The 22474-nt window shown below is 44.6% G+C and overlaps 2 protein-coding genes across 3 annotated transcripts; one reads left to right on the top strand and one right to left on the bottom strand.

Annotated features, from left to right (window-relative positions):
- The first annotated feature begins 53 nt into the window (after nt 1–53).
- On the top strand, nt 54–14237 carry LOC118357520 (VPS35 endosomal protein-sorting factor-like). Of its 2 annotated transcripts, none has more exons than XM_035734704.2 (29): nt 54–198; nt 550–649; nt 936–1121; nt 1347–1466; nt 1576–1600; nt 1733–1812; nt 1915–2043; nt 2137–2221; nt 2380–2436; nt 2538–2634; nt 3490–3537; nt 3640–3733; nt 3968–4168; nt 5791–5837; nt 10301–10412; nt 10543–10659; nt 10754–10807; nt 10918–11061; nt 11159–11244; nt 11390–11470; nt 11556–11619; nt 11746–11844; nt 12080–12157; nt 12250–12364; nt 12467–12606; nt 12728–12893; nt 13176–13294; nt 13402–13548; nt 13655–14237. In XM_035734704.2, exons 1-29 carry the CDS (start codon nt 182–184, stop codon nt 13751–13753), a joined length of 2907 nt encoding a protein of 968 aa, XP_035590597.1. In that variant the 5' UTR covers nt 54–181; the 3' UTR covers nt 13754–14237. The 2 variants fall into 2 exon arrangements, with proteins under 2 accessions (XP_035590597.1, XP_035590595.1); XM_035734702.2 differs by having other exon boundaries at nt 2526–2634.
- Nucleotides 14238–14999: 762 nt separating this feature from the next.
- On the bottom strand, nt 15000–21972 carry LOC118357522 (Golgi to ER traffic protein 4 homolog). Its single transcript, XM_035734708.1, has 9 exons — nt 21763–21972; nt 17794–17872; nt 17553–17634; nt 17302–17451; nt 17069–17207; nt 16809–16949; nt 16636–16711; nt 16460–16532; nt 15000–16347 (listed from the first exon to the last, which is right to left on the bottom strand). The coding sequence occupies exons 1-9, from the start codon at nt 21903–21905 to the stop codon at nt 16265–16267; spliced, it is 966 nt and encodes a 321-aa protein (XP_035590601.1). The 5' UTR covers nt 21906–21972; the 3' UTR covers nt 15000–16264.
- Between the last annotated feature and the right edge of the window lie 502 nt (nt 21973–22474).

Raw genomic sequence — 22474 nt, 5'->3', positions numbered from 1 at the left:
TTCCGTACTGATCTGTTGATCTATTCAATTTACGCTAAGCCACCCATCCTTTTAAAAATGTTTATGTTTAATGAGCACTTTAAATAAAATCTGGACAAATCTCTTATTAGAGGAGAAAACTGTGTCGTCTCCAAATTGGTACTACAACCAGGAAGCGTAGACGTCATATGACTGGAGAAAAATGGCTGCTGTGCAGTGGTAAGATGCATCTTTTCTGATCCTAAATCTGTTTTTGGTGTCCTTTAAATCTTTAAGAGTATGAAATTGACATCAAAACAAGATAGCTAGATGCATAAAAAAACAAATGAAAATGCGCGTGGTCTGTCTGATCTTGCTGTCATAAGTCACGAGCTGTCAACTTTTTAAATTTTTTTCTTTCTCGATGTCAGCGAGCATAACATTCAGCATCAAAGTACAATCTGAAAAAGAACACACTTCTACGTGCAGGATCCTCATATTTCGCTAATATTGCGCTATGTTTGTATTAATGCAGGTTTATTCCAGAGACTTCTGAGTAAATCAAGCTGTAACATATGTTTTCCGCGACAGGCACTCTCGTGCACGCAGGTATGATTCTGAACTGCAGAGCTGTGGCCTGGAGGTTGCCCCAGTGGAGTTTAGCGACTACCATCCCCTCAAGTCCATCACTGTGAGTATGGCACTGTATGTTGTTGATGCACACCATATATGGCAAAGAAATTGATACTTATTGCATGTAGGCTTAATTTCTTCGCATCATCATCATCATTAATGCAAGAGTAAATCATCCTACCATAGAACATGTTTCTAACCACTTGAGCATAGCTCTCTCTCTGTGTGTGTGTGTGTGTGTGTGTGTGTGTGTGTGTGTGTGTGTGTGTGTGTGTGTGTGTGTGTGTGTGTGGCCCAGTAGTAAACAACTTGTACACCTCCACCCATCCATACATACCACACAGGTGACAGACTCCAAGTCGCGGAGGGGAGCGCGTAAAGGCAGCACCTCCTCCTCTTCCTCCTCTTCCAGCTCTGTGGCACCAGATCCCCTGAGCTCCATGCTGGATGGAACGGACCCCCTGTCCATGTTTGCTGCAGCCTCTGCCAGCGAGTCCCCTCCAACCCTCTCACAGAGCAGCTCCACTGGGGTGAGTGATTCACTAGGGGTGTGGATAGAATGAAATACTCACTGAGGGATAGATGGGAGGTTTGATAGTGGTACAACGGTGATGGGGGGGGGGTCTGATATTTGTATTGTGTCTCGTTATGGAGGCGTTGTATCTTAAAAGGATGTTAAAAATAAAGCAACATGCACAATTTCCTCCTCTCTCGCTCTGGCTCACTCAAATATTTTTTTTCTGTGCTCTGTTCAGGACTTGGGTAGGGGAAAGAGGAGGGAGAAGGAGGATGAGGTTGGAGTGGACTTTGAACCGTGGTCATCCAAACGGGGAGAAATCCTTGCCAGGTTCACTACCACGGAGAAGCTCTCCATTGTGAGCAATGATTATGCTTTAAGATTCCTCAAAGAGAAACATTTTCCCCTTTCCCATCCTCTGTAATGGGACAAAGACTGACTTCTCTCTCTCTTGTTTTTTTTGACAGAATCTCTTCATGGGCTCAGAGAAAGGTAAGTCTACTCCAACATTTATAGTCTTTGATATACCAGATCCCCTATTCTGAAAGCTTGATCGATTGAGTCGAGACAACAACAAAAAAACATGCACACGTGCACTGTTGTGGCACTTCTGTCATTCTCCAGGCAAGGCTCCCAGTCTTGCCTCCTCTGCTGTATCGGAGAAGGTGCGAACTCGCCTAGAGGAGCTGGATGACCTGGAAGAGGTAAGTACAGCAGAATGGATCTACAGCCAGAACATTCTCTGTTGAGTTTTGTTGCCAAGAATGTTAGTGTTTCCGACTCTAATGTTGTGCGTCTGCCGTCAGGGGTCTCAGCGGGAGCTGCTGAATCTGTCCCAGCAGGACTATGTGAACCGTATCGAGGAGCTCAACCAGTCTCTAAAAGAGGCCTGGGCCTCCGACCAGAAGGTCAAGGCCCTCAAGATCGTCATCCAGGTCAGAACTGCAATACTTGTAGCAAATCTATTACAATGAAATATATTTACAACGTTATGTTTTGTCTTATGTTGTTGTATGTGTGTGTCTTAGTGCTCCAAGCTGCTGTCAGACACAGCTGTGATTCAGTTCTACCCAAGCAAGTTTGTCCTCATCACAGACATTCTGGACACCTTTGGTAAGTACTGAGGACTGGCCTGTCACTTCCATTAATAGCAGGGCATTCTATAGTAACCCAGTCACATTTTTCACATTGGATGCTGTAGTGGGTTTTGATTTGTTGTCGGGAAGGGGTCACGTTATTTTAGGTGACCAAAATGTCTCTCTCTCTCTTAGGACGTCTGGTGTATGAGAGGATCTGGTCCATGTGTTCTGACCCTCGCCCCCTACCAGGTATGTCCTGTGTGTCGTGTCGGTGTGTCACACCAAGTGCTCTCTATGGTCCTTCCTTTTTTTATTTTTTTAAGTTATTATTTATTCAGATCCCTCTCCAGAATCCTTTACAGCTGATGAAGTGAATGACACGGCCAAGGAGACCTGCCTCAACTGGTTCTTCAAAATTGCCTCCATCAGAGAGCTCATCCCACGACTGTATCCTTTATTATACACATCAACTTTCCAGTAGCACACTGAGTTGTTCATGCATACGTACAGTTACCATATACAGTGAGCTCCAGAAGTATTGGGACAGTGACACATTGTTGTTTTTTTGTGTCTGTACTTCAGCACTTTGGATTTGAAAATAACACAATGACTATGAGTTTAAAGTAAAGACTGTCAGCTTTCATTTTGAGGGTATTTTTCATCCATAGCGGGTGAACCGTTTTAAAATGACAACTATTTTGCTACACACACACACACACACACACATTTTAGGGGACAAAAAGTTTTGATACAAATTCACTTAAGTGTATTAAAGTAGTCAAAAGTTTAGAATTTGGTCCCATATTCCTAACATGCAATGATTGCATCAAGCTTGTGACTACAAACTTGTTGGATGCGTTTGCTGTTTTGTTTTTGGTTCCGTTTCAGATGATTTTGTACATAAATGAATGGTAAATCATGTATTGTGCCATTTTTGAGTCACCTTTACTGTAAATAAGAATATAATATATTTCTAAACACTTCTATATTCATGTGGATGCTACAATGATTACGGATAGTCCTGAATTCATCATGAATAATGATGAGTGAGAAAGTTAGACGCACAAATATCATACCCCCCAAGACATGTTAACCTCTCACCATTACAATAACAATTTTTGGGGGGTATGATATGTGTGCGTCTGTTAGCATCATTTCAAATCCAAAGTGCTGGAGTACAGAGCCAAACTAACAAACAATGTGTCACTGTCCCAATACCTTTTGGAGCTCACTGTATCTACCTATGTCTCTGATCACATGCTTACACAGTGGTTTGAGTTGAATCCTTGACTCCACATGCAGATATGTCGAGGTAGCTCTCCTGAAGTGTAACCGTTTCTTGACCAAGTGGTTAGTATCCCTCCCATGTTTCCCCCACCTCGCTCTAGCACCACTCTCTCACCCGTCTGGCCGTCCGCTCACTGGTTTCACTCCATCTCTCTGTGTTCTCAGTGGGATCCAGGAGACGGTGCCTCGCCTCACAGCTATGATCCGGGGGATAGGGGACCCCCTGGTGGCCGTGTATGCCCGGGCCTACCTCTGTCGGGTGAGACTGGCTTCCAGAACATAATTTCTCTCAACTCTCTCTCTCTCTCATTGGTTGCTCTCATTTACAGAGATTTCAACCGCCCCTCTAGCTTTTTTCCCCCTGTATTAGATTTTGGCTCAGTCATGAGAATGGGATAAATTATCTCTCCTCCCTCTCTAATCTCCCTATTTTCTTCCTCTACTCGTATCCACCAATCCCCTCTCTCTCTGCATCCATCTCTCTCCGGGCCAGATTGGGATGGAGGTGGCTCCTCACCTGAAGGACAGCCTGAACAAGAACTTCTTTGACCTGCTGGGGACGTTCCGTCAGATCCACGGCGACAGTGTCCAGAACCAGCTGGTCCTGCAGAGGGTGGAGATCCCCGTCTACCTGACCCTCTACTCCCCCGCCATCCACTGGATCCTGCAGTGTGTCTCCTACAGAGCACCAGAGGTACATTGCCACCCAACGTAACACATCCACAATGGTCCGACAGTATCCACCGATAACAGTTATGTAGTTATTGGTTATTGTATTGGGGATATCCCCATAACAGTCGCTGGCATGTAAACTCGGGGGGACGTCCTCTCACTGTCAACCGCGTTTATTTTCTGCAAACTTAACATGTGTAAATATTTGTATGAGCATAAAAAGATTCAACAACTGAGACATAAACTGAACAAGTTCCACAGACATATGGAATAAAGTGTCCCTGAAAAGGGGGGGGGGGTCAAAATCAAAAGTAACAGTCAGTATCTGGTGTGGCCACCAGCTGCATTAAGTACTGCAGTGCATCTCCTCCTCATGGACTGCACCAGATTTTCCAGTTCTTTCCGTGAGATGTTACCCCACTCTTCCACCAAGGCACCTGCAAGTTCCCAGACATTTCTGGGGGGAATGGCCCAAGCCCTCACCCTCCGATCCAACAGGTCCCAGATGTGCTCAATGGGATTGAGATCCAGGCTCTTCGCTGGCCATGGCAGAACACTGACATTCCTGTCTTGCAGGAAATCACGCACAGAACGAGCAGTATGGCTGGTGGCATTGTTATGCTGGAGGGTCATGTTAGGATGAGCCTGCATGAAGGGTACCTCATGAGGGAGGAGGATGTCTTCCCTGTAATGCACAGCGTTACGATTGCCTGCAATGACAACAAGCTCAGTCCGATGTTGCTGTGACAGACCGCCCCAGACCATGAATGACCCTCAACATCCAAATCGATCCCGCTCCAGAGTACAGGCCTCAGTGTAACGCTCATTCCTTTAACGATAAACGCGAATCCGACCATCACCTCTGGTAAGACAAAACCGCGACTCGTCAGTGAAGAGCACTTTTTGCCAGACCTGTCTGGTCCAGCAACGGTGGGTTTGTGCCCATAGGCGACATTGTTGCCGGTGATGTCTGGTGAGGACCTGCTACAACAGGCCTACAAGCCCTCAGTCCAGCCTCTCTCAGCCTATTGTGGACAGTGAGCACTGATGGAGGGATTGTGTGTTCCTGGTGTAACTCAGGCAGTTGTTGTTGCCATTCTGTACCTGTCCCGCGGGTGTGATGTTTGGATATACCGATCCTTTGAAGGTGTTGTTACACGTGGTCTGCCACTGCTAGGATGATCAGCTGTCCGTCCTGTCTCCCTGTAGCGCTGTCTTAGGCGTCTCACAGTACGGACATTGCAATTTATTGCCCTGGCCACATCTGCAGTCCTCATGCCTCCTTGCAGCATGCCTAAGGCACGTTCACGCAGATGAGCAGGGACCCTGGGCATCTTTTTTGTTGTTGGTGTTTTTCAGAGTCAGTAGAAAGGCCTCTTTAGTGTCCTAAGTTTTCATAACTGTGACCTTAATTGCCTACCGTCTGTAAGCTGATAGTGCCTTAATGACCGTTCTACAGGTGCATGATCACTAATTGTTTATGGTTCATTGAACAAGCATGGGAAACAGTGTGTAAACCCTTTACAATGAAGATCTGTTAAGTTATTTGGATTTTTACGAATGACCTTTGAAAGATAGGGTCCTGAGAAAGGGATGTTTCATTTTTTTTGCTGAGTTTATTTGACATCCTTTGTTCCATTGCAGGCCCTGCTAACAGAGATGATGGAGAGATGCAAAAAGCTTGGGAATAAGTGAGTACTCCTCTACACCAGAGGGATTTCTTTAGAAGCCAGATGCACTGGGTTGCCGTGTGGTGGCACACGTTCCTGTAATACAGATCAAATGTTATTTGTCACACACTTCGTAAACGACAGGTGCAGACAAACAGTGAAAAGATTACTTAGAGAAATAATAAAAAAATTATAACTCTAGGAATAAATACACAGTGAGTCACTATAACTTGGCTATTTACACGAGGTACCAGCACTGAGTCGATGTGCAGGGTTACGAGGTTGAGGTAGATATGTAGGTAGGGATAAAGTGACTTGGCAACAGGATAGATAATAAGCCGTAGCAGCAGTGTACGTGATGAGTCAAACGAGTTTGTGCAAAAAGGGTCAATGCAGATAGTCCAGGTAGATATTTGGTGAACTATTTAACTAACTATCTAGCAGTCTTATGGCTTCGGGGTAGAAGCTGTTCAGGATCCTGTCGGTTCCAGACTTGGTGCGTCAGTACCACTTGTCGTGCTGTAGAATAGAGTAGAGTCTATGACTTTGACAATTTTTAGGGCCATCATCTGACACCGCCTGGTGTAGAGGAACAGTTACCATACCAAGCGGTGATGCAGCCAGTCAAGATGCTCTCAATGGTGACGCTGTGTAGGTGTGTGTGTGGACCATGATAATTCCTTAGTGATGTGGACACAGCGGAACTTGAAGCTAACGACCCGCTCCACTATATTCCTGTGGATGAGGGCGTTCTTGACCCACTGTTTCCTGTAGTCCACGACCATCTCATTTCTCCTGCTGACATTGAAAGGTTGTTGTCCTGGCACCACACTGCCAGGTCTCTGACCTCCTCCCTATAGGCTGTCTCATCGTCGGTGATCAGGCCAACCACCGTCGTGTTGTCAGAAAATGTAATGATTTTGTTGGAGTCGTACGTGGCCAGGTAGTTGTAGGTGAACAGGGAGTACAGGTGGGGATTACGAATGCACCCCTGAGGGGCTCCTGCGTTGAGGGTCAGCATTGCAGATGTGTTGTTACCTACTTTCACCACCTGGGGAGGCCCATCAGGATCCAGTTGCAGAGGGAGGCGTTCGGTCCCAGGGTCCTGAGCTCAGTGATGAGCTTGGAAGGTACTATGGTGTTGAACGCTGAGCTATACTCAATGAACAGCATTCTCAAATAGGTGTTCCTCTTGTCCGAGTGGGAGAGGGCGGTGTGGAGTGCAATAGAGATTGTGTTATCTGTGGATCTGTTGGGCCGGTATGGGAACTAGAGTGGGTCCAGGGTGTCTTGGATGATGGTGGAACAGCTGGAGCTCTCATGCATGGTTCAGTGTTGCTTGCCTCAGTGTTGCTTGCCTCAAAGTGAGCATAGCCACATTTAGCTTGTCTGGTAGGCTTGTGTCACTGGGCAGCTCGCGGACGGCTTTCCCTTTGTCTGTGGTAGTTTGTGGGGACGACGTCGATGCACTTATTAATGAAGCCGGTGACTGATGTGGTAAACTCCTCAATGTTATCAGATGAATCCCAATACATCTTACAGTCTACAGTCGTGGCCAAAAGTTTTGAGAATGACACAAATATTAATTTCCACAATATTTGCTGCTTCAGTCTTTAGATATTTTTGTCAGATGTTACTATGGAATACTGAAGTATAATTACAAGCATTTCATAAGTGTCAAAGGCTTTTATTGACAATTACATTAAGTTTATGCAAAGAGTCAATATTTGCAGTGTTGATCCTTCTTTTCAAGACCTCTGCAATCTGCCCTGGCATGCTGTCAATTAACTTCTGGGCCACATCCTGACTGGCAGCCCATTCTTGCATAATCAATGCTTGGAGTTTGTCAGAATTTGTGGGTTTTTGTTTGTCCTCCTGCCTCTTGAGGATTGACCACAAGTTCTCTATGGGATTAAGGTATGGGGAGTTCCTGGCCATGGACCCAAAATATCAATGTTTTGTTCCCCGAGCAACTTAGTTAACACTTTTGCCTTATGGCAAGGTACTCCATCATGCTGGAAAAGGCATTGTTCGTCACCAATCTGTTCCTGGATGGTTGGTAGAAGTTGCTCTCGGAGGATGTGTTGCTACCATTCTTTATTCATGGCTGTGTTCTTTGGCAAAATTGTGAGTGAGCCCACTCCCTTGGCTGATAAGCAACCCCACACATGAATGGTCTCAGGATGCTTTACTGTTGGCATGACACAGGACTGATGGTAGCGCTCACCTTCTCTTCTCAGGACAAGCTTTTTTCCAGATGCCCCAAACAATTGGAAAGGGGATTCATCAGAGAAAATGACTTAAGCCCAGTCCTCAGCAGTCCAAACCCTGTACCTTTAGCAGAATATCAGTCTGTCCCTGATTGTTTTCCTGGAGAGAAGTGGCTTCTTTGCTGCCCTTCTTGACAACAGGCCATCCTCCAAAAATCTTCGCCTTACTGTGCGTGCAGATGCACTCACACCTGCCTGCTGCCATTCCTGAGCAAGCTCTGTACTGGTGGTATCCGATCCCACAGCTGAATCAACTTTAGGAAACAGTTCTGGCGCTTGCTGGACTTTCTTGGGCGCCCTGAAGCCTTCTTCACAACAATTGAACTGCTCTCCTTGAAGTTCTTGATGATCCAATAAATGGCAGCAATATCCTGCCTGTGAAGCCCTTTTTGTGCAAAGCAATGATGACGGCATGTGTTTCCTTGCAGGTAACCATGTTTGACAGAGGAAGAACAATGATTCCAAGCACCACCTTCCTTTTGAAGCTTCCAGTCTGTTATTCGAACTCAATCAGCATGACCGAGTAATCTCCAGCCTTGTCCTCGTCAACACTCACACCTGTGTTAATGAGAGAATCACTGACATGATGTCAGCTGGTTCTTTTGTGGCAGGGCTGAAATGCAGTGGAAATTAATTTTTGGGATTCAGTTAACTTGCATGGCAAAGATGGACTTTGCAATTAATTGCAATTTATCTGATCAGTCTTCATAACATTCTGGAGTATGTGCAAATTGCCATCATACAAACTGACTGAGGCAGCAGACTTTGTGACACAAATATTAATTTTCATTCTCAAAACTTTTGGCCACGACTGTAGGCTAGCGAAATAGTCATGGAGCTTAGCATCCTCTTCATCGGACGACATCCTTAGTGAGCGCGTCGTTGATACTTCCTGTTTGAGTTTTGGCTTGTAAGGAGGAATCATTAGGATTGAATTATGGTCAGATATGCCATAGGGAGTGCGAGGGAGAGCTTTGCATTTGTTTCTGTGTGTGGAGTAAATGTGATAGAGACATTTGTCGCCTCTAGTTGCACAGGTTACATGCTTTAACAATGATTTAAAACGGATTTCAGTTTACCTGTATTAAAATCACTGTATTAAAATCACCGGCCTCTAGGAGCGCCACCTCTGAATGTGCATTTTCTTTGCTTATGGCCCTATATAGCTCAATTAGTGTGGCCTTAGTGCCAGCCTCGGTTTGTGGTGGTAAATAGACAGCTACAAAAAATCTATACTGAACAGAAATATATAAATGAAACAATTTCAATGATTTTACTTATTTACATTTCATATAAGGAAATCTGTGGATTTCACATGACTGGGCAGGGGCACAGCCATGGGTGGGCCTCGGAGGGCATAGGCCCACCCACTGGGGAGCCAGGACCAGCCAAGACAGAAATACTCCTCAGTTTCATCAGCTGTCCGGGTGGCTGGTCTCAGACGATCCCGCAGGTGAAGAAGCCAGATGTGGAGGTCTTGGGCTGGCATGGTTACATGTGATCTGTGGTTGTGTGGCCAGCTGGACGTACTGCCAAATTCTCTAAAATGACATTGGAGGCACCTTATGGTAGAGAAATTAACGTTCAATTCTCAGGCAACAACTTTGGTGGACATTTATGCAGTCAGCATTCCAAATGCTTGAGACATCTGTGGCATTGCGTTGTGTGACTAACTGCACATTTTAGAGTGGCCTTTAATTTTCCCCAGCACAAGGTGCAGCTGTGTAATGATCATGCTGTTTAATCAACTTCTTGATATGCCACACCTGTCAGGTAGATAGATGTATTATCTTGGCAAAGGAGAAATGCAATCAAATTAACAGGGATGCAACATTTTTGAGAAATAAGCTTTTTGTGCATATGGAACATTTCTGGGATCTTTTATTTCAGCTCATGAAACATGGGACCAACACTTTACATGTTGTGTTTATATTTTTTGTTCTGTATAGATGAAAACTCTTGTTAAATAGTATGGTCTGCAGGTCATCATGAGGTATTCTAATTCAGGCGAGCAAGAAGTTGAGACTTCCTTAACATTAGAGATTGCGTACCAGCTGTTGTTAACAAAGATACACCCCCCCTTAACCTTACCCGAGGCTGTCGTTTGGTTTTGAAGTTTCATATAAAAATCAACTAGATGTACAGTATATTATCCATGTCCACAGGAAGCCAAACCCGGGCATTGAGTCTCAACTAATGTTGATTTCCCCACAGTGCCCTGCTGCTGAACTCGGTGATGTGGGCGTTCAGGGCGGAGTTTATCGCGACGAGAGCCACCGACTTCATCGGCATGATCAAGGACTGTGATGAGGCAGGATTCCCTAAGGTTAGACACATCCACATGCACCATGTGCTCTAAAAATAGCATCGTTGCCCCTCCCTTCTGCCTCCAATATCGCTTTTATCTGGTATCTGTGTTGTTTACTCTTCAACTTCCTCTCTCTGTCCTCCTTCAGCACCTGTTGTTTGGCTCTCTGGGCCGCAGCCTGGCCTGTGCTGACCCTCCTGAGGCGGAAAGGCTGCCCATCCTCAATGAGGCCTGGAAGGTCATCACCAAAGTGCGAAGTCCACAGGTACAGAGCAAATAACAACCCTCTTAGACAATGAAGGCGTGCCTGGTGGTTCACATTGACAAAGGGTTGCAAATGTTTCGTTTTCTTATTCCAGGATTACATCAACTGTGCTGAGATCTGGGTGGAGTTCACCTGTCGTCACTTCACTGTGAGTGTCCAAGAGAACTACAGCGCTGCCACTGAAAGAGTTCTGAGCACAAGGGTCTCGAAATGACTCCTGCCTGTATATAATCCTCGTTTCTCTGTTCTTATTCCCAGAAACGTGAGGTCAACACTGTGCTCTCTGACATCATCAAGCACATGACCCCAGACCGGGCCTTTGAGGATGCCTATCCTCAGCTTCAGTCCGTGATACGGAAGATCCTCACCTACTTTCATGACTTCTCTGTCCTCTTCTCCATGGTAAGACTCAGTGTTGACATTCTCCAGTCTCAAACAATCACTTGTGTTTTATCAGCGGGTAGATCTAACTAGTTTCTCTGTGACCCCCCCTCCTCAGGAGCGTTTCCTTCCCTTCATGGACATGTTCCAGAAGGACAGCGTCAGGGTGGGGGTGTGTCTCTCCATCATGGACGTCTTCATCAAGTACGTCTGGTTTAGCCGACACCTTTTGCTGTTGTCATGCTAACGTGGCTAATGTCACCCAAGCGAAATGTCTCTTCCACACTATACGTGTGAAGTGTCCGTGTCTATCCCTCATGTCTGTCTGTCTGCCTGTCTGTCTTCTCAGACACCAGCAGGAGCCCACTAGAGATCCTGTCATCCTCAACGCTCTACTCCACGTCTGCAAGACCATGCACGACTCTGTCAAGTAAGTAGCCAACTGTGTGTGTGTGTGTGTGTGTGTTCTAATGTGTGTGTGTTCTAAATTACCCTACTCTCTCTGTGTCCCTTAGTGCTCTGACGCTGGAGGACGAGAAGAGATCTCTGGCCTTGTTGATCAATGGCTTCATACGCATGGTGAGTGTCTTCAACTCAGACTGCCCATCCTCTGGGTCTCCAGACACTCCTTCCCCTCCTGCATTTCCAAGGGTGACGGCTAGTGACTCAGCATATGTCTCTCTTTCTCTCCCTCCCTCTCTCCAGGTGTCGTTTGGCCGTGACTTTGAGCAGCAGCTGAGTTTCTGTGTGGAGGCCCGGGCCACCTTCTGTAACCTGGAGCCAGTGTTGGTGCAGCTCATCCACGTGAGTCCAAGCACAGCCGCCAAGGGACCCACCATATCCTACCTTCATCATCTTATCTGTGTGCGCATGTGGGACCACACCTCGACGCGATTCTGCTTTGCGTTGCAATACAAAGCCCACCTTCTTTTGACAGTTGATATGAATCTAGCTTAACCTTTTTTTAAAATCATTTTGTCGTGGTCGTATATATACTGCACATACACACGCGCATAACTTTTTTGTCCTCTTCTCTCAGACTGTGAACCAGCTGGCCATGGAGACGAGGCGTGTGATGAGGGGGAGCCACTCCCGCAAGACTGCTGCTTTTGTCAGGGTGGGTCATGCGACCTCACTGTCTATAACCCCAACATCTGTGTCCTCAATATGGCCACTAATGCGTCACTGAATCCTCGGTCTCTCTCTCAGGCATGTGCTGCATACAGCTTCATCACCATTCCCTCCCTCACCAGCATCTTCAGCCGCCTCAACCTCTACCTGCTGTCTGGGCAGGTGGCCCTGGCCAACCAGTGTCTTTCCCAGGGTGAGTCTGAGTGTGCTCTGTTCAGAATAGACAGACCCAGAGTCCTGAGGTTTTCACCAGTTCTGAAGTGAATTCTCATTCACTGTTATCGCTCTCTCCTAGCGGATGCATTCCTGAAGGCAGCGGTCAGTGTGTTGCCAGAGGTGCCACGCAGTATCAGTATCGAGGGCAAACTGCGCTCTTCTGAGGGCTTTCTGCTTGACTTCATCAACAACTTCCTGTCAGCACTATTAGTTGTGCCGGTAAGGAAACATCCCTGCTTTTCCCATAATGCTTGAAATAACTAAAGAAATAGATGTCAAGGAAGTACTTCCTGTGTGTGTGTGTGTGTGTGTGTGTGTGTGTGTGTGTGTGTGTGTCCAGGACCACCCAGAGGCAGGGGTGTTGTTCCTTGTGCGTGGGCTGCTCAACATGGTGCAGGACTACACCTGGGAGGACAACAGTGACGCCAAGGTCCATGTCTACATCAGCGCCCTGCCACTACTGGCTGCCATGAGTCAGGAGAGCTACCTCTACTCCATCCCCAAAGGTACTACCCAGAAACACACACCCTCTTCTCCCATACGTTTCAGGTTTATGTGGCATGTAATATAATACTATATGGATTTTAGCTAACACTATTATCCAATGCGGCTTACAGTCATGCATTCATAAAAAAATGTAAGTACGGGTGGTCCCGGGAATCGAACCCACTATCAGAGGGCCATATGATTTTGGTCTCTCAGAATAGGCTAGAAATATAGGAGAGTGAATTTAAAGGATCATTTGAGTCAAAGCCAGCTAACACACATCCTTCCTTTCTCTTTTCCAGTGGACTCGAATGAAACACTTTATGGAGGAGATCCCAAGTTTTTGGCAGAGATCAACAAGTTATGTGAAACTCTGATTGGACAAGTGCTGGACCACCTCAAGACCTTGGGTAGAGATGAGGTAGGACGCACTATGCCAGTGTCCTGAGAATAGAATAGTCATACATTGTTTTTTTGTATATATCCATACACATGTTTAACTCTCTCTTATCCCTTCCTCTGTTGTAGAGTGTCCATAGACAGGGTAGTCTGGCCTTCTCTCTGTTTGGCTGCCTCCTAGCTCACGGGGACCTGCGCAACAACAAACTCAACCAGCTGGCTGTCAACCTGTGGAATCTGAGCCACAAGCAGGGTTACTGCAACACACGCACCTCCGTGAGTAAAACACAGGCCGTTTGTAGCCATAGGAACAATAAAACTTAGGAGAGATACAGTAGAAGTCCCATCATAATCTCTGTACACACAACATATTTCTCGACAGGTGCGGACATTAGAGTTTATTAAGCACCAGGCCCAGCAGCCAGACATGGCTCACCTTTCAGACATGCTCCACCGCCTCACCTTGCAGTCCAGGACCTGAGGACATCGACTGCATGCCCTTTTTCCTCCATATATCTATGTGCACTGGAGGGATTGTCTCGCCTTGCAATTGCATTCTCTGTTTAGTGCCCACGATCTGTCAACCAGTATCTTGGAGGGCTTTAAATGTTCTGATTTTCATCTTTCAGTATTTCATTTGGACCTCGTAAACTAGGTGTGTAGACTCCATAGCCAATCAATGGATTAATTCATTGACAGATTGATATGAAAACTCAAGACAGATCAGTCCTCAAGGACTGGAGCTCGATAGCCCTGGAAACAGAGGTCCTTGGTACGCCATTGTTGGAAAGATTAAAAAAAATAACAGATTCATGCAATGCTGTTAAAATTCCCTGCATTTGTGATTGTATACTTGTTTATGGATTTGTACTGTACTGAAATTAAGTTTCTCCATTCTGTGCTAACATTTTGTATATCATTGTAAAATTTCTGAACGTGATTGAAAAAAGCAAAACCAAACCATGGCGGTGTTGTGCATTTGTAACAAATGATTGGCTTCTCTAAATGCAAACAACTCTTTCAAGCCTAGCACTCTTTAAACTGACCGTGAGGACAGAGAAGCTATCATCAGTTGTTTATTTACTCAATTAGTGTAACATTTTAAAAGGCAAACCACACCCATTTGCATTCAACTGAAACTATCAGAAACCAAATGTTATGTTCCAACATGCCGGCTAGCTCGCCTGAGCCCCGGTCTGTCTTAAAGCCTTTGGTCACACAACTCCGGGTATCATTTCCTAAACGTATTGTGCCTTACCGTATGACTCACAAAGCAGGAGGAATATTTGATTCAGACCTTTATCCTATCCAGGCTACATATTGGTGCATTGAAAACTTGGTGCATTGAATAACTGTTTTCTTAAGTTAAGAGATGTTATAGTTGTAACACCCTAATGGACATCTTGACTATTATCAAGGCTTTAACTTTATAATAACAAAGTATCTCGCGGTGGCTGTAGAGTAGCTTTGGAAGATTCACCCATGAGAATTTCTACAGTGGTTATAATTCCAAAACAGATATGAACCTGTAAAACATGAATTCACCAAAAATAAAATCCTAAAACATGTACAGTAGCAGAAGAAAATGTAAAAGTACTGATTTAAACAACCACTCTCTCCATGTAAATGAATATTCATTTTGGATACTGGAGTATGCATTTAAGCCCAACCCGGTAAGATAACTAATCTTCTGGATATAGGCAATATAATACTACGGTAGGCGGGGATTGTTTCAAGTTGTTTAATCTTCTGTTTGTCCGTCTGATCGCAGTCAAACATCTGGACCGACAAAATGGAGCAGTCACCCAAAATAGAAGACTTCAACGGAACTGACTTGCATTTACATGAACATGCCAAATACATTCATCAACACCTCACAGCCACGTGTATATGATCTGAGCATACCCATCCACTCCTGTCGATTTAAACACATGTAATCTCCCATACGTGACAGATTATGAATAGTGATCAAATCCGGCTTTAGTTTGCAGCCAGGTATACGATGCCCGACAGGTACCTGACAGAATAAAGGAAACACTAACATAGCATCTTATTAGGACGTCGAGCAAGAACAGCTTCCATGCACATTGGCATAGATTCTAGTGTCTGGAAATCTATTGGGAGGGATGTGACACCATTCTTCCATCATTTGGTGTTTTGTTGATGGAAAAACACTCTCAGGCACCACTCCAGAATCTCACATAACTGTTCATTTGGGTTGAGATCTCGTGCCCTGTGGATGGGGGCATTGTCATCCTATAAGGGAATAGCCATGTTAGCCAAAATGATGGCCTGCCCAGCATTTTTACACACGACCCTAAGCAAGATAAGTTAATCCAAGTTAATCCACCTGCTTTCGATATACTTTCATCCCTCATTTACTCAAGTGTTTCCAATATTTTGGGCAGTTACCTGTATGTCTCTCCCCAATGACACTATACCATGCAGCTCACCACACTCCTGACTATTATTGAACATTTACATGGATTACAAGTTGGTTATAGTAACTCTTTAATAGAAATTACTACCTCCACTTCCAGTGGATGCATGGTGAATGGGGAGAAAAAGTGTTACTCCCTAGAGAGAAGTGTTTTTCATTGTTGTTGTATCCCAGGATGAGGTGTTATTTTAGGAGCTATAATTATGACAAATTAATATGCAGTCATTGTTGAATCTTTTCTGTCCCTGGGGATGAGAGAAAATAAGAAGTCCAGGAAGTAAGGAATGCAGCTGCTTTCCTTTGAAAAGACCAGAACTACACAGAAAATTGTCCAAAACTAAGAAACAAAAACGATGAAAATAAAACCTAATATAACTCAAACGGAAAGCATTTGCATTTTTGCGCAGTCCTGGCAGTGCTGAGAGGGATAGTTTGGCCTGCTATTTGTTCTGGTTCTAGTTGGATGTCTTGGGGAACTGGGAGGTAGGGAGACCAGCACGCCTCTGCAACCACCTGGGAGGGGGGGGGGTAGCCTTGCTCGTCCCAGAGCTCTCAGTCCAGCTCAATGGGGCTGCCGTCCTCCTGTGCTTCCTCTCCCTCCTCATCTGAACCCATCAGGCTGTTCAACAGGTTTCCTGACAGACACAGAACACACTTCAATGAAACACACACAAAAAAAAAAAACTACAGTTTCCCCAACGCGGATTTCAATGGTGAAATAGTCTGCAGTGAGTCACAAGCACTTACCGAGCAATCCACCATATGATGAGGACTGTTTGGGTGGCACCCCGAAGAAAAGCTGACCTATCCTGTCGAGATACTGACGCAGCAGGCAGTCAATAGAACAGGAAAATTATTATTAGACACCATGCTGAGTTATAATGCTACGTGACCACAGCGGGACACTAAATGGTCAAACTCACCTCATTATACATAGGGTCCCTCTTCAGGGAAGGCTGATACTGTTCACATAGCACTGTGAACACTGTTAATTTCCCTCTGCAGAGGAGAACATACAAGGGGAGGCACATTTATGAGAACCTGGCAAAACAATGTGGGTTCTATTCGAAGGGTGGTTGAACAAACAAGGCCTTACCCATCCACTGCCAGCAAGAGAAACCAGATGAAGTTGAGCAAGGGCTGAACAAAGGGAGGGCCCTTCTCTATTGAGGGGTGTTTCTGAGTATATGTGCTGAACACCACAGATGCACTGTTTTTGTTCTTTAGACAGAGGAACCTGAGCAGTGAGGGAAAGAGAGTGGAGGGACAGAGCTGAAAAAGCAATTAAACAACATAGCAAACAGCTATTGATGACAGACTGAAAACAGATCTAGGTGGCGCGAGACAGAGACTTACTGTAGGACGGCCTGCGCCACAAACATGTCCACCTCGCTGCGAAAGCCCCGCTGCGCCGAGTACTCCACCAGCATCTGGGCACAGCCCTCTCCATCAGAGGAGTGCAAGAAGTGGTAGCGAGACTCACTGTAGTTTTGCTCTAAACAGATAGAATTAAATCATATTCAAACTCTTTGTTGAGGGAAAATGATATCTTTGCCGTTTAGAATGTTCAGAGTTTTCCCATTGAATACCTTTCCACAAGGTGACTGCCAGGAGCTGATGCAGTTTGGGGGAGCCCAGCTTCCCCGAGCCGCCTGTGGACCACTTGAGTGCGCGGGACACAAATGCTACTCTCTCTGGGGAGTTAGGGTCCATCAAACTGAACAGCTTAGCCAGGTGCTCTGCAATGCAACACAGATGAGGTTAACACAGAGACAACGGTACACTGACACCAACTGTGTTCATAATGTTTAATTACGATGAAGTATGTATGTTCGCTCACCTAAGTCTTCGTCCTCTACCGTTGCCTCTGATTTCTCCAAAGACTCCAGCACCAACATTGACAGGTCTGCAGCACTGTTGAGCTGCGGATGACAAAAAAACAAACAGTAATTTGCCACAGAACTCTTATACAACTGTTGAGTTGTGAATTAATACGATTGCTTATAGAGCTTAGACTCAAAAAGAGACGCTACAAAAACTACATTAATGTATGAATGCCCCAGTGCCAGGCTTTCTTATACCTGGTTGTAACTGAAGAAGAGTTGGGCGCCATTGTACATCAACTCCCTGGCATCTGCATGCTTTGCCTGTGACATATACCTGTGTCAAACAGAGATGGCAAATGTTATGTCACTGACAAACTGCATTCAAACCAGGTTAAGAAAGTGGCAATAGGAATGGTAGTGTGGTGGTCCCACTAGGAAATACTGAGGGCTGAAAAGTAGTACTCAGTCACTGGGCCAACATTTCTCAATACACAACAGTAAATAACAGTTAACTGTCACTCAGGGTGTTTTCACACTTGGTCCCTTTCAGCCAAATGTTGTGATTTCCACAAAAAATGTAGTTAAGTTAAGTTCAAAGTGAACAATCCAAAAGGAACTCAGACCCCTCAAAAGAGCCCACGATGCGAACCGAACCGAGACCAACTTGAGAGGTGGTCTGAGTTTGGTTCACTTGAATTCCATCTGGTTCCCTTCCTTAGGGCAATGTGAACACAAAAATATACTACCGTTCAAAAGTTTGGGGTCACGTAGAAATGAACTTGTTTTTTAAAGAAAAATAAATTTTTTGTCCATAAAATAACATCAAATTGATCAGAAATACAGTGTAGACATTGTTAATGTTGTAAATGACTATTGTAGCTGGAAGTGGCAGATTTTTTTGAGGGAATATCTACATAGGCATACAGAGGCCCATTATGAGCAACCATCACTCCTGTTCCAATGGCATGTTGTGTTAGCTAATCCAAGTTTAAAAGGCTAATTGATCATTAGAAAACCCTTTTGCAATTATGTTAGCATAGCTGAAAACTGTTGTGCTAATTAAAGAAGCAATAAAACTGGCCTTCTTTAGACTAGTTGACTATCTGGAGCATCAGCATTTGTGGGTTTGATTACAGGCTCAAAATGGCCAGAAACAAAATACTTTCTTCTGAAACTTATCAGTCTATTCTTGTTCTGAGAAATGAAGGCTATTCCATTTGAGAAATTGCAAAAAACTGAAGATCTCATACAACACTGGGTACTACTCCCTTCACAGAACAGCTCACACAGTCTCTAACCATAAAATAAAGATGAGTGGGAGGCCCCGGTGCACAACTGAGCAAGAGGACAAGTACATCAGAATGACTCATTTGAGAAACAGATGCCTCACAAGTCCTCAACTGGCAGCTAGAGTAAATAGTACCTTTAAAACACCAGTCTCAACGTCAACAGCGAAGAGGCGACTCGGGATGCTGGCCTTCTAGGCAGAGTTGCAAAGAAAAAGCCATATCTCAGACTGGCCAATAAAAAGGAAAGATTAAGATGGGCAAAAGAACAGACACTGGACAGAGGAACTCTGTCTAAAAGGCCAGCATCCCAGAGTCACCTCTTCACTGTTGACTTTGAGACTGGTATTTTACGGGAACTATTTAATGAAGCTGCCAGTTGAGGACTTGTGAGTTGTCTGTTTCTTAAACTAAGCACTAATGTACTTGTGCTCTTGCTCAGTTGTGCACCGGGGCCTCCCACTCCTCTTTCTATTATGGTTCGTGCCAGTTTGAACTGTTCTGTGAAGGGAGTAGGAAACAGTGTTGTACGAGATCTTCAGTTTCTTGGCAATTTCTCGCAAGGGATAGCCTTAATTTCTCAGAACAAGAGACTGACGAGTTTCAGAAAAAAGTTCTTAGTTTCTGGACATTTTGAGCCTGTAATCGAACGCACAAATGCTGATGCTCCAGATACTCAACTAGTCTAAAGAAGGCCAGTTTTATTGCTTCTTTAAATCAGAACAACAGTTTTCAGCTGTGCTAATATAATTTCAAAAGGGTTTTCTAATAATCAATTAGACTTTTAATTGTGTGTGTGTGTGGAGTTTTGTACTGACACAATGTTAAGATTATTTATTTGCAATTATGTTTATCTACAGGCTAAGAGATCTTCTTAAGCTGTTTATTCAATTTTGAAGTGTGAGACGACAACAACGTACACTATATATAGACAAAAGTATATGGACACCCCCTTCAAATGAGTGGATTCGGCTATTTCAGCCACACCGTTGCTGACATGTGTATAGAATCGAGCACACAGCCATGGAATCTCCATAGACAAACATTGGCTGTAGAATGGCCTTACTGAAGGGCTCAGTGACTTTCAACGTGGCACCGTAATGGGATCCCATCTTTCTAACAAGTCAGTTCGTCAAATGTATGCCCTGTTAGAGCTGCCCTGGTCAACTAAGTGCTGTTAATGTGAAGTGGAAACGTCTAGGAGCAACAACGGCTCGGCTGCGAAGTGATAGGCCACAAAATTTGTCCTCGGTTGCAACACTCACTACTTAATTCAAAACTGCCTCTGGAAGCCTAAGATCACCATGTCCAATGCCAAGCGTTGGCTGGAGTGGTGTAAAGCTTGCTGCTATTGGACTCTGGAGCAGTGGAAACGCGTTCTCTGGAGTGATTCACCATCTGGCAGTCCGACAGACTGATCTGGGTTTGGCGGATGCAAGGAGAACGCTACCTGCCGAAATGCATAGTGCCAACTATAAAGTTTAGTGGAGGACGAAAAATGGTCTGGGGCTGTTTTTCATGGTTCGGGCTAGGCCCCTTAGTTCCAGTGGAGGGAAATCTTAACGCTACAGCATACAATGACATTCTAGACGAGCCCTGACCACAACCCCATCGAACACCTTTGGGATGAATTGGAACACAGACTGCGAGTCAGGCCTAATCGCCAACATCAGTACCCAACCTCACTAATGCGCTTGTGGCTGAATGGATGCAAGTCCCAGCAGCAATGTTCCAATATCTAGTTGACAGCCTTCCTATAAGAGTGGAGGCTGTTATAGCAGCAAAAGGGGGACCAACTCCATATTAATGCCAATGATTTTGGATTGAGATGTTTGACAAGCATGTCCACATACTTTTGATCATGTGATAGTGTATTTGGTGAGAATCACACTATAGTTACAAAATCCATTCTAGCTCTTAATGGTCAGTTGCCGACATTGGGTGTACAATTTTCAATTAAGCCTACAGCATTATTTAATCTGCTGCCAATAATATTTACATGTTAATATTATCTTCTGCTTACAATGACTATGTCTCACGTTTAAACAAAATGCAATCTATTAGATTCCAAAATGTATGTTGATATATCTAGCTGTCTGAAGGAATGGCTTGTCCTATACTTTTACCCAGAGTGTAGTGAGTGAATGTTGGGAAAAATATCTTGGTACCTTTCTAAACATAGAAATGTGAACGCAAAGGGAAAGTCGTTCTTTCGCTTTTTTTTTTTTTACCCCAGTTCACTTCTTTAAATAGTATGATATGTGAAAACACCCTTAGTTAACGTAAAGGCTGTGGCCACACAGTTCTCATGTGCAGTTAGGCTACCTGTCATGACTGTCAAACATGGGAGCTCATCCAACAGCAAGTTAATGAATGAGACCATAGTGATGGTGATGGGAAGTCATGAATCGTGGGCAATACCAAACACCATCGCTTAATTGATTGTGCATGCTTAGCAAAGTTGACTAGCTAACGTTAACTAGTTTATTTTATCTACATTTACTAACCAGCTAACTACAAACCAAGCAAGATGGCAAGTTATTTAGCGTTAGCTAACTAGTACTTGACATGGTTTTTGCTGGGCTTGGGCTGACAGTCTGTACTGTTTGTAAGTGTGCCAGGTTAGTGAACTGTATCTTTACTAAACGAACATGGGCATTGCGGGTAGATAGCTAGCTAACGTTAGTAAAGGAGATGGGTTGGCGCTTGCTTATATTATTGCGACATTGATGAGCTAACTAGGCTAGCGAGCTAGGCGGATAATTCCAGTGATTGACGCATAAAAGTGTCCATTCAAAAATAAGGACTGACCCGAGTGGGTGGGGCAGTACCGTGAATCGACGAATCGTGCAATATAATGGAGGCAGCAAGGTTGCCAAGCATTAAGATCAGAAAAAAATGAAGGCCCAAGAAGCTAACGAAAATTTAAATTTCTTACCTAAAAAACAAGGTTCTGTACATCTGGTGAGCCTCATAGTAATCTCCCTTTTCTACACTCGCTCGCAGTTTGCCTTCAACCCGCTGCGTTCCTCCACGGTTTCTTGCGCTGGAGCACTTCAGAGCCTCCTGCTCCGACATCATTGTTCCCAGCAGCTCGGCCCAACAACCAAGCCAAGCGTTGACAGTGCAGAAAGCGGATGCACAAAAAAAAAAAACACCTGACCTATTTCACTTGCCGTAGTTAGGTATTTGCAATCCAGTTTCTAAATTCCCCGCTAAATATTTAACGGCTATTTTCATTCCATATTTCTTAGACACTGAAACACATTGTATTAGTTACCTTTATCTACCCATGTGTATTAGCTCTGGTCTAAGGCGTTAATGTCATGTAGATATGACCTGGCTTTCCGACGATACTTGGTAAGCACCGATAGCCAATTATCATTATTCAATGTAATAGTTATATAGCTAGTTAAATTAACTTCTCATTTTAAGCCATCTCATAATCATATGCAGTGGGGCACCCATGTCAACCAAACTTCATCCTGGTCTGGAAGGTGGAGCACATTACTGTATGTAACGTTAGCGAGCTAACGGTATAGTACTTTATCACAAAACGTTGAATGTGTGATAAGGCTAGAATTCCCACTATACTGTATAGCTGTTCTGTGGAGATTCAGTGTACGTCCAGTCCAGCTCTGAGCAACTCC

Source organism: Oncorhynchus keta, chromosome 24 (assembly GCF_023373465.1).
Source record: "Oncorhynchus keta strain PuntledgeMale-10-30-2019 chromosome 24, Oket_V2, whole genome shotgun sequence".
NCBI lineage: Eukaryota > Metazoa > Chordata > Actinopteri > Salmoniformes > Salmonidae > Oncorhynchus > Oncorhynchus keta.
Note: the sequence above shows the minus strand (reverse complement) of the source record. Positions and strands in the feature narration are given on the sequence as shown.